At 46.9% G+C, this 16,436-nt stretch overlaps 2 protein-coding genes across 8 annotated transcripts in view; one reads left to right on the top strand and one right to left on the bottom strand.

Annotated features, from left to right (window-relative positions):
* RNASE13 (ribonuclease A family member 13 (inactive)) overlaps positions 1 to 16,436 on the bottom strand; it is a 47,092-nt gene that overhangs the window by 3,887 nt on the left and 26,769 nt on the right. For 2 of the 7 annotated variants that reach the window (XM_034994523.1, XM_034994522.1), the window contains exon 3: positions 2,755 to 5,468. The exons of 1 other annotated variant lie outside the window; for it this stretch is intronic. The gene's annotated coding sequence lies outside the window, so the exon portion shown is untranslated. 4 more of the 7 variants (XM_034994525.1, XM_034994528.1, XM_034994524.1 and 1 more) reach the window with 4 other exon arrangements.
* Positions 344 to 7,112, top strand: LOC118003452 (ribonuclease 7-like). The gene is made up of 2 exons (XM_034994521.1): positions 344 to 410; positions 6,416 to 7,112. Exons 1-2 carry the CDS (start codon positions 384 to 386, stop codon positions 6,923 to 6,925), a joined length of 537 nt encoding a protein of 178 aa, XP_034850412.1. The 5' UTR covers positions 344 to 383; the 3' UTR covers positions 6,926 to 7,112.

Raw genomic sequence — 16,436 nt, 5'->3', positions numbered from 1 at the left:
GGCTGGTGGCTCATCTGTATCCTTCAGGCTGGGGCTATAGGCCAACACTGAGTGGGAGACTTGCAGGGAGGTGCCTAAGCCTGGTTGACTCAAGTGTTGGTTTTGAAGAAGTCGGCTGTTGTCCCCACCTCAAAGCATGCTTCTTCTTCCCTATTTGCTCAAGGCTGCAGCTTCTCTGAGAAGAGGTAGGGGCTTTTCATGAAAGGCTCCTGGTCTTCCTTTTCCTTCATTCGATGCCCACCTACCACCTCTCCGCTCTGCACACACAGTTACAGAAATGAAACAGCGCTTGATAGAGGAAAGAGTTCAGGACTTGATATCAGATAACCTACTGAATTTCTGCTTCCTCGTCTATAAAATGGGATGAATACCTTCCTTACCTCATGAGGCTGCAAGAAGAAAATGAGATGGTCAGTATGAACGTGAATTTCAACCATCACACGGTGTATAAACAACGTATAACTAGATTTGATCTCCTAGGTTCTACACCAACTCGCTTTTTTCCCCAACTCAACATCAGCAAAGCCTCTTTTATTCCCCAGATGATCCAAGTGACCTCCCCCATCCCTGCTCTGTTAACGTAGAGCCGCTTCTGACACCTGACTTAAAATTCATCTTCATGAAGCTTTCTATTATTAGCCATGCCCTGTGTCGATTACCTTAAAAATTTTTTTTTAATTTATTTTTTTAAAGTTGTTAAATACCGTCTGAAAAGCACTAGGACAAATGTTGGGGGCAGTATAAAGGTAAATAAAACAGCTCCAGCCCAGATTACATGTATAATTCAGCAAGAAAGACACACATATAAGCATGTTACAAAGGCCTGAGCACAGGACCAAGAAAGGTGCTGAGTGTGCAATGGACCTTCGGGTTCCAGACTGCAATTCTAGTGGCCCGGTCTTTAAAATCCTATCTTCAAGGTGCTGATCCACAGCATTGCTGCTTCCATGCTGACATCCTTGTCATGGTTTCATCTGCTCCCAAGATCTGAGATTTGTGGAATTCATTGCCTCATTACACTGGGCTTTACATACATGAGAATTACCCTAGAGATGAAGAAACTAAGTTTGAGAGAGAGTAGTTTGCTCAAGGTCATATGTCTAATTTAGTAGTTCTCAACGGGGGCAGGGGCAGGCAATTTGGTCATGTCTGGGGACAATTTTGGTTGTCACAACTGGGAGGGGCTACTGGCATCTATTGGGTAGAGGCCAGGGATGCCATTAAACATCTGACATTGCACAAGACAGCTCCGACAACAAAGAATTATCTAGACCAAATGTAAAAAGTGCTGAGGTTGAGAAACTCTGGTCTGGGGCACCTGGCTGGCTCAGTCAGAAGAGCATGCAACTCTTGATCTCAGGGTCTTGAGTTCAAGATCCACGTTGGGTGCAGAGATTACTAAAAAAAATAAGTACACTTAAAAAAAAAGAAAAGAAAAGAAACCCTGGTCTAATGAGTGCATCAAATTTCCTAACAAGGGCAGAATTACTTATGCCTTATATATTGAAAAGGGCTGGCAAATCTCCAGAACTTAGAAATATTTGTGCTAGATTTTGCTTTGAGTAGTGATGGTTTTTCTACCAGCAAGAATGTTCACCAATGTTCACCACTGAAACTTTTGAGTTGTTTTTCCTGTAAGGCTGACCCTCTGCCTGTAGTCCTCTACACATTCTCTCCCTCTTTTCCTCCCAGAACAAGTGGCTAGCATGGCAGGTGCAGGGGTGATTCCTTATGATGGAGGGGAACCCCAAGATTTTGCCGAGAGTGAGCTTACCACAAACTCAGTGGGGTCACTTTTTTGCCCTCTCCAACCCAAATTGATCCAACCAGCATAGCATGTCATGGGCAGTTCCTGGGTTGTCCTTGAACCCAAAGGATTGCTTCATGCAGCTCAACCTTCTTGTCATGACTTCACCTCAACCCCAGGGTTGAAGTCCAGGAGCTGTATTGTCATTTCCTCCATTTGCTAACCAGTGCTGAGGTTGCTGCCGGTCCCACCTGGGACTAGGATCATTCAGGGGCACAATGAATGCCTTCTAACCCAGAAATTGAATCAGTTAAGAATCATTTATATGCAAGGCACTAAGCTATCCCTGTGGGAAGTAGGAAAAAAGTATTATATAGGTGGTCCTTGTCTTCTGAAGATCGATAGTCTAAGTTGGAGGAAAATGATAAATACATATGAAGAAAAACCAACAACTCAAGGCAGAAAATTGTACATCTTGAAGACAGAACTGTAGGAATTTAGAGATGGAGAAGATCCCTCTGAATTGGGGGGCATCGGAGCAAATTTTCTGTGTGAGGGGCAGGTCATCCTGGGACCTTGGGATGGATCTCAAGGAACAGTTAAGAGTTGAGTAGAGATAAAGAGGATTATGAAAGGTGTGTTTAAGAAAATATAGAAAACCACCTTGGCTAGAATTGAGGCGCTTCTGCGGCAGACCTTGACTATCAGGCCAAGGAATCTGAATTTTATTCTGTAGCTAAAGGGGGAGCTGACAATGGCTTCTGAGATAGAATGACCTAATGAGGCCTCTCAACCCCGGAGCAGGTCCCCCTCTCCTACATCCTGGCTTGTCTAAAGGCATTGGTTTGGGAGCCAAGGATTCCAACCTTCTGTCCGTGCTGCCTCCTCCAGACCCACAGCTGTTCCAGGAAAGGTCATGAGAATTCAAAGACCCAGAGCAAGTCCCACGTCTCACCCCAACTTACTGTTTGTTTCACTTTCCCCGTCTATAAAAATGAGCCCATTACCTTTATTTATCCTAGGAGTAACAAAATTAGGATAACAGAATTTGGATCTGCTCCTGCTTGGAGGGAAACTCTCATGGGCTTTCCATCGGTATCCAGAGGCTGTGTGGAAGTCCGGAAGAGAGAGAGGCTGGCCTCTGAAGGGTGGGCACCAATCCAGGCCCGGCCCTCCTCTCAGCCAGCTCCGCTCACCCCTCTCAGTGCAGGCCAGAGGAAGCAACAGCTGTTGTCCTGTGGGGAAGACAGGCAGAGGTCCACCTGGCACTGCTGGGATTTTCACAACGCCCGCCCCAGTGACTTTAAACACACACGCACACACACATGCATGGTAGTGGCCTGGCAGGGGTTGGGCCAAGAGGTATGATTATGGCCATAGAAGGAGGAGGTGGGGGTAGCTACCTCATCTCCCTAGGCAGAGGCTACTTGTATGAGGGGCTTTCTTCCCTCCCATCTTCTCCTCCCATTTTGTCTTCTTGCTCACCCCTTTCTAATTTTTCTCTTTTCCCCTTTGCCAGACTCTCTGATCAGTCCTTGGCCTGTTGCCTGACCCCTTTTGTTCTCCCTAATCTTGTCCCCCTTCCTCCATCTTTTCCTCTTGCCCCTTACACAGGGCGAAGGAAAACTGGCAAAATTATCCTACCAAGTGCAAAGGGAAGCAGATCCTGGAAGCTGGAGAGTTGGGGCAAACCAATCAATAAATAAAATCCCCTGCCTTATCCAAACAACTGAGGCAAAGTAAGGGTTTCAGCTTGAGTTGTGAAGGTGGTAGTTTTAACTCTTTAATTTTTGTATGGAAACCTAAACCTTTACTCTTTCTCCCCTTTGGCCTAGACAGTAGGGTGGTATTTGACTTTCACACAGCACTCAGGCTGGCTTCTGGAGAACTCAGGATAATGGCCTTGAAGAGCAAACTAGGATAATTATAATGACAGGAAAACACAAGAGCACAGAGCAGTGCAAGTCGTGGTTTGGAAACATCTCACTCCAGAATAATGAGAAGTGAGGAGTCCTGGCTAAGAATTCAAATGAGCTCCTGGCCTCCCACCCCATCCCCTGAGCCCAGCCTCTGGTCCGGGGCTGGACAGGCCTGTGCTGATCCGCATTCTGTCCACAGTCCGCTTTAAACCATGGATTTTATTCCCAAACATTTGCATTTCTACAGCAGCAGGGGCATAATTCTCTATCCAGAAGTTCAAACTGCAGAGATTCCAGCACCTTAACAAAGCAGCGAATGCTGTTCCCATAGCCAAGGCCTCACTGAGAAACAGAGGCGCCAGAGGCCTGGGGGAACTTGTTCCCGGTTCTCTGTCCCCATCTAGTGGTGCTTCCCATCTCCAACACCACTTTTTCTTCCAAAAATCATCCTGGGCACTCCACCTACTAAAATGGTGTCCCCCAAGCCTCAAAAACAAACACGTCCTCTTCCCAGCTCAAACTTCTGACTTCTGGACCAGAACACAAACTTTACAATCAAGATCATTTTTTTTTTTTAAGATTTTATTTATTTATTTGAAAGAGAGCGAAAGCGAGAGAGAGCACAGAGGGAGAGGGAGAAGCAGACGCAGCAGAGCAGAGAGCCTGACATGGGGCTCGATCCCAGCACCCTGGGATCATGACCTGAGCTGAAGGCAGGTGCTTAACTGACTGAGCCGCCCAGGCGCAGACCATGTGCATGGCTTTGCTACAGTTACAATCTACACAAGGGCCTTTCACTCCTCGGCTTAGAACCGTCTTCCCGCACCGCCCCCACACCCCCCACAGGCCCCAGGGCCTCCCCAGTGTGCTGGAGTAAAAGTCACGGTCTTCACTGGTCTCAGAGGCTTTCCATGATCTGGCCTCTGGTCCCTCTCCGATCCCACCGTCCGGCACCTGCCCCAGCCACACTGGACTCCTGGCTGTCCCTCCAACATGCAGGCATCTGTCTGCTTTAGGGCTTTCACAGCACTGTTCTATTTGGACCCTTCTTCGCCAGACAAGCACAAGTTCACTTTCTCATCTTCAGGTCTTTGTCCCTACTTTAAATGTCCCTATTTAAAAATCACTGCCTACCAACCTCCCTCTTGTTCTATCTTTGTCCTTAGCAGTTATCACTTCAAGCAAAGGGTATATTAATTTTTTACTGTCTTTCTCCTGATGGAATGTAAGCTCCACGAAGGTAGGGATTTTTGTCTCTTTTATTCACTGATCTATCCCAAGCACCTCAGCACATAGTGGATGCTCGAGAAATATTTGAATCCTGAAAAAAAAAGGACTGTTCATCTCAGTTTTCCAAACTTCCCACCCACAAGTAGTGATGCTTCTACTCCTCGGTGTCTCAGGTCTTCTGAGGGCCATATGGCAAGCTCACTAGAGCCCCCAGAGCAGTACCAACTCGGGCTCTCCATACACCTATAACTACCGCAAGGAGCAGGCCATGCAAGGTCAAGGCCTAAGGCAGAATGAAGCAACCACCACCACCAACGGCATTTTCAAATTTGGACAGTGTTTAAGTTTTGCCGATCTCAATGAAGTAGGGAGGAAAAGAGTGAAGGATGAAAGGGGTTAGGTGCCTTCACCAGGTAAGGCCAGGTGGCCCTGCTCAGCACCTGGCACTGAGGGGCCCAGAGGAGTGAATCACTGCAGAATAGCTGAGCTGGGGTGGTGTTGGGCATCATGACTGGGATGATTCATCCGCTCCCCTGGCTCCTCCATCTCCTCCAAAAGATAAGCAGGAAGTCCTGATGACAAGAAATCATACAAAACAATATTCTAGTCTATTCCCTCTGTATCTCAGGTTAGAGAAAAAGCTATTCTTACGGCCACAGTGATTGGCTCTTCCCAGAATCATGAACCAGAGATGTATATAGGAGAAAAATGGCAGTTCTCCCTGAAATTCATTTGAGGTTGACACCTGGGTCAAGTGCTTTAGTAGTCAAATCATGTGGCCAGAGGCCAAATCCAGTCTTTGAGTGTGAGGAGTGAAGTTTCCTCATTGCTGAACCTGTTTAGGCAGATACACTAGCTCCCTAGGTATCCACTTATTTGGGACATGTAGGTGGAAAGGCACGTATACTTGATTCATTTCCTGATCCCCGACTGCTCCCTGGCCCGCCCCAAACAGAAGCAACATAGCTCAGGCCAGCTCTTAAGGAGTTAAAAGGCAAGTGATCTGAGGCCAGTGACAAGTAAGGGCATCCTGAGCCCCAGACTCAGTGAGGAGGTGCAGCCTGTGGCGGGACCTGGGTCCGGAGAGAGGCCAGAGAAGGGACGGGGTCTGATGCAGGTGAGTGATATGACAAACAAAGGAGGAGGGGATAAGGACACACATAGGGGAGAGAGGAGAGTGATGCCGGGGGATGGAGGCACAGACTGGGGACACGGGGGACAAGGGTGGTATCATGGAGGGGATGAGACACAGAGCAGGGGATAAGGACACAGGGGGAATCGGGCTCGAGGGAGAAGAGATAGAACAAAGAATAGGAGGCAATAAGGACAGAATGAGGGAAGACGGGCATACGGGGTGAAGGGGATGGGGGTCACAGTGGGTGAGGAGGGCACACAGAGCGGGAAGAGGGGATGAGACACAGGGGGAGGGAGGAAGGAGACCTAGGGGAGGGTAACGGTGATGAGATAGAAGGACACATACAGAAAGACTAATTTCTCACCCCCTGCTGTCTGTCCCCAGCAACCCCAGCCCTCCATCCTCACTGCTCCCCTGCTAGAGAGGGTCGCAGCCAGAGCAGGATCCTGCCGCCTACTGCTGTTCCTGCTGCTGGGGCTGTGGGTGGCTGAGGTCCCCGTCAGGGCCAAGCCCAGCAACGTGACCCAGGCTCAGTGGTTTAAAATTCAGCACGTGCAGCCCAGGCCCCAGCGATGCAACATGGCGATGGGCAAGGTCAACAAGTACACAAGACACTGCAAACCCTTCAACACCTTCCTGCATCAATCCTTCTCCAGTGTGGCCGCCACCTGTCAGACCCGCAGCATAGCCTGCAAGAAGGGCCAAAGAAACTGCCACCAGAGCAAAGAGCCTGTCTCCCTGAGCACATGTGAGCTCACCTCAAAGAAATACCCAGGCTGCAAGTACAAAGAGAAGCGACAGGTCGCTTCTTACATTGTGGCCTGTGACCCTCCTGAGAAAGGGGACTCTAGGAAATTCAAGCTGGTTCCCGTGCACTTGGACAAAATCCTGTAGGTTTTTGGACTTCCTCCCTCTCGTTCTGTGCCTGACTTCCCTGTCCGGACCCCTGGGCCAGTCCTCGTATGGCCCACAGGTTATCTTCCTCCTGTGTCTTAGGGCCCCTCCTAGCTCAACCTCTTCTGAAAGGGCTGAGCTCCAGAAGAGAGGGTCGGTCCTTCCTCTTTCTGTGGCTGTTTTCCCAGGAGCTTATCCCCAAGGGAGGGGCTGAGCAAGCTAGGGGTGTGGGTTCCCCGGTCTGTGCCTGGGACATCTCTCCCCTGCCCCATCTTCACGGCAGCCTGACAAGAGGAGGAAATGAAAGGACAAGAAGGGCATGAGATTTATGGACAGAGCTGTTCCTGTTCCCGAGCTAGGAAACTTCCCTGGCTAACGTGGTAGTGCTATGACCTCTGTGAGGAGAGGCGGCTGGAAAGAAAGAAAACGAGGTACCACTCCATATTTATATAGCACTTTAGGTTTTTCATGGTGTTGCCACATGAGTCCCTTGGGAGACAGACTTGAGAAGGATTGTGGGCCTTCTTTGGGGGAGGAAATGGAGCTTTCAGAAAGAGTAGTTAATTAAAGAGCTTGTCAAATTGGTGAGTAGCAGAACCTGGGCTTGAACCTAGGTCTCCTTATTCTAAATACAGTGCACTTTGTTCTTGTCCCTTGGGTAAGAAAGGAGAGAGCTCTGCAGGGACAAGAGAACTGGGTAAGAGTTCACCCATGAAGATATGTGCCCTGAGAGCTTTTAGGAGCCAGTTACCCTGTGCCCGCTGCATCAAGGTCACCAGCTCTCTAGCCAAGAGCTGTTTATGAGGTGCTCCAGGGATCGAATTCATTCTCTCTCTGCCTCTCTAACTGGACTCCCCCTTCTCTAGCCCACTGCTCTTCCCACCTGGGCCCAGGGCCTGGCTCTGGCTAGATCCCTTTGGCCTGAAGGCATAGGGTCAGGGGAGTGTCCCAGCTTCATCCCCCTGCTCCAGGATCACATTTCCCTTGACCTCAAGGGACTTCCGTGGCCCAGAGCCTGCTGGTCACAAACAGGCTGGTGGGAGCTGCCAGAGCTTCCTTCCTCTGATAATGATCCGTCCTGCCTCGGTGTTTCCCTGGCTCCGCACTCTGGCAGTCTGCCCAGGCCCGAGGGCTTGAGATGTGGAAATGCCATCTCCCTGTCCCCCTGGGCTGCAGACACCATTGCTCCATCTCTAGTGAGCAGAACTGGAGAAGCTACGGCTTTACCTTGGCTCTGTTTTGAGGTGCACACGCCCCGCCCCACCCCCATTGCCTGCAGCCCTGACCATCACCAGCCTGTTCGTTCTTTCCTTTATTTCAGTCCCAGACAAACTGCACGATGCCCCATGCCTGCCCTACTTCACTGCCCAGCTACCTTGTTAGACCTTCCCTTCCCAGCTGGGGCGTCTCTTCTCTTCCTGTCCCTCCCCGACACCGCCAGTGCTCCTTTACTCCTTACCAGAGTCAGAGTCAGCTTTGGAGCCAGATAAAATTGGGTGTAAACTTTGGTTGGCTCGGTCTTCCTGGCTATGTGACCTCGAGCAAACTAAGGCACCTCTCTGCAGCTGTGTTTCCATACAGCGAAATGGGAGTACTCCCACCTACCCAACGGGATTGCAGGAAGATTTAGAAATGGTATTTAGGTAGCCTTAATCAGCCCTCAGCACTGGTAGGCGTTCAATAATGATCACTGGAAGCAGCAAATAGCAGTCCAGCCATATTCACCTTGGCAAGCATGCAGATGAAGGCAAATACCCCACTCAGTTTTCCTTGAGGGCTTTCTCCTGCTAGAGAGATGTTCTTGAGTAGGCTAGAAGGACAAGTCTGCAAGCAAAGTCCTGCTAGCTGGGCTGGCTGGTTTGAGAGGAGGAGAGAAGCTAGGGAAGGGATGGTCAAAGAAAGAGCAGAACATTGAACAATTCAAGCAGAGTATGGGACCAATACATTGATGAGTCTTGGAAGTAGAGATGCACTAAATACACATTGTAGCCAAATGCCAAATGACTGAGTGTAAATCTATATATCCTATGGTCATTATACTCTACATTTATCACTTCAACAGATGGTTTTGACTGAGATGCATAGAAAAGAAGATACTTAGGGGTATTGATTTTTTCCCTTTATTCTTTTTTCATAACTCTTTATATATTCATATAAACATAAATTGTATAAATTGGTATTTATCGCATATAAATATAAATTTTATATATTGATTTTTTTCTTATGGATATTATGGTTTTGAAGACATCCTCCTCACAAAACTTTGAAGTGGCTAAAATGATACTTTTAATGCATCCTCTCAAAATGAGAAGAATTTCCAAATAAAACTTTTTCTTGAAAGATTCATGACCTAGGGGCACCCGGGTGGCTCAGTCGTTAAGCGTCTGCGTTTGGCTCAGGTCATGATCCCAGGGTCCGGGATCGAGCCCCACATCGGGCTCCCTGCTCCGCAGGAAGCCTACTTCTCCCTCTCCCACTCTCTCTGCTTTTGTTCCAGCTCTCACTGTGTCTCTCTGTCAAATAACTAAATAAAATCTTTAAAAAAGATAAAAAAAGATTCATGACCTAAATAGTATTAAATAACTAAAAATTCAGCATAATTCAAAAGTAATCTGTGGTGGTGGAGTTCAGAATAGTGGTATCTTGGGGAGCACTAACTGGGAAGAGGTAAGCTGGAAATGTTCTTTCTTGGTCTGGATATGTTTACTTTGTTGGAAAACCCATTTTGCTGTATGCTTAAGATTTGTGTACCTGACTGTATGTAAGTTATACCTCAACAAAAAAATCCTCCTGAATGTATAGTTCTTAAGAATTATTTTATTTAGGGCGCCTGGGTGGCTCAGATGGTTAAGCGTCTGCCTTCGGCTCAGGTCATGATCTCAGGGTCCTGGGATCGAGTCCTGCATCGGGCTTCCTGCTCCTTGGGAGCCTGCTTCTCCCTCTGCCTCTCTCTCTCTCTGTCTCTGTCTCTCATGAATAAATAAATAAAATCTTTAAAAAAAAAAGAATTATTTTATTTTGGGGGCACCTGGGTGGCTCAGTCATTAAGCATCTGCCTTCAGCTCAGGTCATGATCCTGGGGTTCTGGGATCGAGCCCCGCTTCGGGCTCCCTGCCCAGCGGGAAGCCTGCTTCTCCCTCTCCCACTCCCCCTGCTTGTGTTCCCTCTCTTGCTGTGTCTCTCTCTGTCAAATAAATAAAAATTTTTTAAAAAAAGAATTATTTTATTTAACATGATAAATGCTAATACATGAATCAATTCTATAACAATTATGATATCATGGAATCATAGGTAGAATTAAGATATAATCTAATTTCTGTTGTTATGCCTTATACTATGTTTTGAATTTAATAGTGCTTATACTATTTATTAAATTGTTATAAATACTTTTGGCTCAAAAAGTATATAAGCTTCTTTTTAAAGTTATCCAACTAATATACTATCTCTTATTAAATATTAACTGTCAGCTAATTTTCCTATTTTATGTGAAAATTCTTCATTGCTTTGTGTATAAGTTTTGACAACCATTATTACAGCTTTTCTTTTCCTTTTTTTTTTTTAAGATTTTATTTATTTATTTGAGATAGAGACAGAGTGAGAGGGAGAGAGAACATGAGCAGGGTGAGGGGTAGAGGGAGAAGCAGACTCCCCAGTGAGCAGGGAGGCCAACGCGGGGCTTGATCCCGGCACTCCAGGATCATGACCTGAGCCGAAGGCAGACGCTTAACCGACTGAGCCACCCAGACGCCCTATAGCATTTTTCTTAAAATAATAAATGTGCATTTATACTTCTACTGACTGATAGAATTTCGACATTTAAAAAAGTTCATAAGGAAAATTTCACTCCCAAGTTACATCTAGAATGCTCACTAATATTTGAAAGTGATTCAGATATTAACAGTGAATCCAAATGACTTGCATTGTTCTCATTACTGATGCTTCAACTGCTTGACAGTCACCCATTCCTTCACATGACCTTGATCACAGCCAAGTTGACAGATGCCAAGAATAATGTTGAAATAAGCATTTGGTTATTCAGCTTTCCAAAGGTCAAATGTGAGGTCCAAAGTGAATAACAGGTTTGGGCCAATTACCAAGGCTGACTGAAGCTTGAGGCATTCCTACCTAAAACTTGAAGGATGGGAAAAGGAGGCTGATTAGTTATTAAACACTTCTGTTTCTGGGGGTGGGAGTTTGGAGAGGGGAGGAAGGTGTGCAGGGGAACGTTACCCAGCCTTGTGTAGGTGTCTTTAAAGAAAATTGTTTCAGGGGTGCCTGGGTGGCTCAGTTGGTTAAGCGACTGCCTTCGGCTCGGTCATGATCCTGGAGTCCCGGGATCGAGTCCCACATCGGGCTCCCTGCTGGGCAGGGAGTCTGCTTCTCCCTCTGACCTTCCCCCCCTCATGCTCTCTCTCTCTCTAATAAATAAATAAATAAATAAATAAATAAATAAATAAATAAATAAATCTTTAAAAAAAAAAAAAAGAAAATTGTTTCAACCCGGACCTAAGGAGCAGAGATGGAGTCCAGTATGGGGCTCCTGGGTGGCTTAGTCAGTTAAGCATCTGACTCTCGATTTCTGCTCAGGTCATGATCTCAGGGTCGTGAGATGGAGCCCCATGTCGGGCTCCGTGGTCCACGCTGGGCGTGGAGACTGCTTAAGATTCTCTCTCTCCCTCTGCCCCCCGACCCATTCACCCATGCACACTCTCCCTAAAAAAAAGAAAAGAAAGAAAAGAAATGGAATCCAGTAAAGAAAGTAACCCAAGAACTGGTGCTAGAGCTCACTCACTTTCCTACAAGTGAGAACTGAGGTATATTAGGTAGGAGAATCTTTTACATGACCCTGGTTTCCCAAAGTCTCCATACTCTGAAGTAAATGACCCATAGACACTATGAAGAAGGCCAACGGAGTCAATGTGAGGAGAAGTGTCCTGATCTCAAGGGGAGAATGTGAGAAGAGGAAATGCCCTTGAGATGAAGACCCTTCTCCACACATTGATTCATAGTGTCAGTGGCCTTCTTCATAGTATCCATGGCTCTAAGGGATAATCCCAGTGCTATGGCAGCAGAAAACATACCGATAGCAATAACATCCAGGGAGCCTTTCCTTTGAGAGAGCCTTGGCCCATTCTTATGCTCCTGCATGACTGAGCTTCCAAAAGTACTTTGAAGACTTTAGATTCTCTCTTTTAAAGGTCTCCACCTACCCTTATCCCACCATGGAAGGTAGAAAGAAGAGCAGGTACAACTCTTGCCAGGATGTTTACCTGTGCAGGACTCCAAATCAGTCAGCCTGGGAGCATCCATGAAGCCACAGAAGCATGAGAAAACATCACTAATGGGGCCTTGTAGGAAGCCCATAGTTCCCAAGAGGGGAGGTAAAGAAAGATGTTTACGCATAAAGGAAATACACATTATGATGGAAAATCCTTATCTATATAAAGGTAAGCTACTTCGTAGGAGTATTAGATAGATTAAATGTGACGATATATTTAAAGCACTTAGTACAGTGGCTGGCCTGTAGGAAAAGTTCAAGAGGTGTTATCATTTATATTTATTGCTGTGGTGTTAAATGTTGGGGGACCAAACCTGTGATGGATGGAACAGGCCTGACTTCCGTGACAGAAAAACAAAGGATTTAAACAGAGGCCAAACTCCTCCTTAGCCTCCCTTTGCCAAAAGTAGTCCCTAGCCAAGAGCGGATAAAGTAAGGCTCAAGGTCAGACAAAAAGGACAATATGCATTATCTCTCTAGGTAAAGTAATTTGGAGTGGGGTGTGGTAGGGGACAATGCTTCAGTTGGAGCGAATAAAAGGGGGGGTGCTAAATTGAGTATTTCTGTTAAGACTACTTAAAGGTTTTTTTGTTTTCCCAACTCTACCTTCCATGAATCAAAAGATATAAAAAGAAGGCAGAGGATTTAGGGCCACTAACTTCTGAGGGTGTCCTCCACGCCAGCTACTCTCCAAAGGGTTCAAGTATCACAGCAATTAATGGCGAGAGAGCCCTAGTGACATTTCCAACTGCCCCTCCTGACACTGAAATCAGTCCTCAGGTGAGCTTACTATGCCCTGGCCTCCAGCATGGACTCTCATGTTCTTCCCACTCCCAGATTCAGCTCCCTTTCCTACTTGGTCTTCCATCACTCAAAAGTGCCCCCTGTGCCCGTGGCTCCTGGTCCTTCCGTGCTTTCCAACAGACTGCTTGCAGTGGGAAAGCACCATAGCTCTCACTTTCAATGGTCTTCACATAGAAACTTACTTGAGCTTACACATTTAAAGCATAAACCGACCTGGTGTAAATTAGTACAAACTCCTGCTCGGGCCGTGGCATTTAGCACAAAACAGATCTACACGTCTGTAAAGCTTTAGGCTCTTTCGGCAGATATTCATAAAATTAAAATGTTACAAGAGATTGTGTCCACTGACCTCAGAGATCATCTAATCCAGCCTTCCCCATTTTGCAAATGAATAAAATAAAACCCAGAGTACTTAAACACCTTGTCCAAGATCACATGGCTAGTTTAAGTAAGTACTCAGGCTTCTTGAACCAGTCCAGTGATATTTCCAAACTGGCATTCTGATTAATTGTCTCAGATGGATCTCAGACATTTTCCAAGGTTAAATTCACTATCCATGGACTGGCAAATCAATCTGCAAATGGGCAGATTCCCGGACTTGAGACAAAATCATGTTCATTCAAAATAGGGTTTAGTGTCCGTAATCCCGACATGTTTACATTTCTGCCTCTCACCCATGGAGCACATCCCCTTCACCTGAATGTTCATATTGTGTCGGTGAAGATGGGGACAAAACAGCACCCAAGGACTTGGTTATGAACTAGTCAAGCATATCCTTAGGCCGTACCACTGGCTGTTGGAGACATGAATAAGGGCATGCAGCAAGAACAAAGGTGTTCACTTTCCATCTGCTATTTGGGGCCAGGCTGAAAACATTTGGCAGACCTCCAGGTGGGCCTGAGACATCCCGAGACATTTTATCTTTGGTAAGGGTCACTATTCTTTACTTTCAAAGTTGATGCATCCAGGGCTGGGTTTTCGTGGTCAACTAGACACAGAGCGATGTGTCTCAGACTACTCAAAGTTGGTAATGGCAGAGGGGAATTCATTAAAACACCTGAAGTCATGCCCAGCAAGCATGAGCCCTCTCTGAAGCCTCCTTCTTTCACTTAACTAATATTTTTAGAATAGCCATGTGCAAAGATGTTTTATATGTTATCTTAAAATTTCATTTGCGGGTAATAACAGATCAAAGCTAATTTCCTGGTTTGGATGGCTGTGCCGTGCTGATGTAGGCAAGGGAACTTGTAATTAGGAGATACTCACTTTAGTATTAAGGGGTAACGGAGCATCATGTCTGTAACCTAGTCTCAAATAGTTCAGAAATGTTAATAATTGGGGAATCTGGTCAAAGCATACAGGGGAGCTCTGTGTACTCTTTCTGAAACTTACATATAAATTTGAAATTACTTCAAAGCAAAAATATTTTAAATTGTAAAATAAATACCCTGTAATGTATTTGAATTTTTCAATATACTCCACCATATCATTTTATTTTATGTAAAAATAATATTTTAAATTACTTCCTCTTCCCCCAAAATAATTTCAGGAAAATTGGGAAAGAAGACATCTATCTTGTGTCTTTGTACACCACTCACATATTTGTATTCAGTCAAAGATAGGAGTACACTGGTCTTAGTGGGGTTTGCCTTAAGTTGCTCTCTGTGGGTCTGAGTCTCTGACCAGTATTTCTCTTCAAGAACTGGGTGAGAAAGATAAGATAGTTATGGGGGGGCAAGGGCAGTAAGAAGGTCCTTCGCGTGCTTAAAAAAGAGAGAGAGAGAAAACAGACATAAAGCATTTAGAACAGTGACTGGAACATAGAAACCCCTCAGTAAATATTAGCTATGATCATTTTTATCACTGTTGTTTTTGTCACCGCTGGGAGGTCCAAATGCTGCACACAGGCCTGTAGTAAGTCAAAGACCATAAAACGCATGTGAGGGGAGCCCCCTGCCTCAGCTCTGGTTAGGCTGAAGATTACATGCTGTGTTTCCTGAGAACAGATCCTATAGCCAGGAACAAGGGAGACAGTCCACCTGCTGAGGCAAGATCATGGTGGGACTGGGCTCCCTGAGAAGGCCCCGAAGAGCTACACAGTAAAGAGGAAATGGACCTGGCAGGAGACAGGGTCAGCCACTGGGAACAGAGTGAGGCTTTTTAGAAGGAGTATGGCAATGAATTCCTTGTAATAGAACTCTAAGGCTCAGAGTTCAGAAACCAGGATCCAAGATATGTCATGGCCATGGGTCTTCAGAGCCAAGCACCCCCTCTTGGATGAGAATCTCTCTTGGAGAGATTCCCTGTTGGAAGCTTCTTAACCAACTGAGCCACCCAGGCGCCCTGTTATGTGAGACCAACCCAGCTCCCCCAGCCTTGGTGGTTAACTTCATCGCCAAGATCCTGGATTCCAGCAAAGAGATGAAGAAGGATATTCAGAAGAGCGGGGCACGGTAGGCTTGTTTTCCTCCAGAGCTGCTCAAGAGCAGGATGCTGCTGCCCTGAAGTCTCTTCACCCTTCTTGTTCGCTTTTGGGCTTTTCCAGCCTGAGCCCGCCTCTACCCAGTTTCTTAGACGTTCACTTGGTTTGCACTATTCTGTTCCTTTCTTCGCTCTCTGTCTCTCTCAGGGATATCATTATATGTACTCAGGACATCACTGGGGAGCTAAACAGTCACAATGTCGGTCTCATTTTTGAATCAGCATTGCAGCAAGGTTGCACGGCGGGAGCGGGTCAAGGGCCAGGATGGCGGGGATCCCTGTCAGGAGTAAGTGCTCCTTCCTGTCACCTGTCCTGGCTCCAGGGGGTCCACCGCGGATGTGTCAAGCGGTTTGGCAGAAAGTTAGCTGAAAAGCTACGTGGAGCCCTGTCAGCAGCCACTTGCCTCCAGCAGCTAATGTTCTACCGTCATCGGGCTTGCCTCTGGGTGGATTCTATTCCAAGCCTTCTGCACCCCAGCTGGTCTCCACCTTGGCGCCTGCCGCCAGCAGCATCTCCTCTCACACCCCGTCACGAGGAACTTATCAGAGCACGTCGCGTCCAGCTCTGTAGTCACCGCTGGACCTCGTACACAAGTTCCATGAACGGATCCTACCACTGCCCTCTGCTGAGGGACCGGGAACTGCTTCTGGACGATCTCACTCAGGACCCAAGCACAGGATCAGAAAATGCACAGCCCGTGTCCCCCTTAGCCACTCCTGGTCACTGGTAGTGGCCCTGGCCCCTCCTGCACCACCCCGCTCCTCCAGAACCCCCTTCTTCCTGAAGAGTCTGCCTCTTACCCACCAGGAGTCCATTCGCAGGGGGAAGCCTGATGACCCATACTGAGGGTGGCACTTGTAGGTCAAGGACTGCCCTCTATCCTCATGCTGCTGCTGTCCTTCCCACCGGTGACCCAGACAGACTTTTCTACCTACCCTTCCTCGGGT

Source organism: Mirounga leonina, unplaced genomic scaffold (assembly GCF_011800145.1).
Source record: "Mirounga leonina isolate KUSES-001 unplaced genomic scaffold, KU_Mleo_1.0 Mir_91, whole genome shotgun sequence".
Lineage (NCBI taxonomy): Eukaryota > Metazoa > Chordata > Mammalia > Carnivora > Phocidae > Mirounga > Mirounga leonina.
The sequence above is the reverse complement of the archived record's forward strand: the minus strand, read 5'-3'. Positions and strand labels throughout refer to the sequence as shown.

Coding starts and splice junctions, on each gene's coding strand:
- LOC118003452 (XM_034994521.1), top strand. CDS start 384: ATGAGGCTGCAAGAAGAAAATGAGATG. Junction 411..6,415: donor TGCAAGAAGAAAATGAGATG/GTCAGTATGAAC, acceptor GTCTGTCCCCAG/CAACCCCAGCCCTCCATCCT.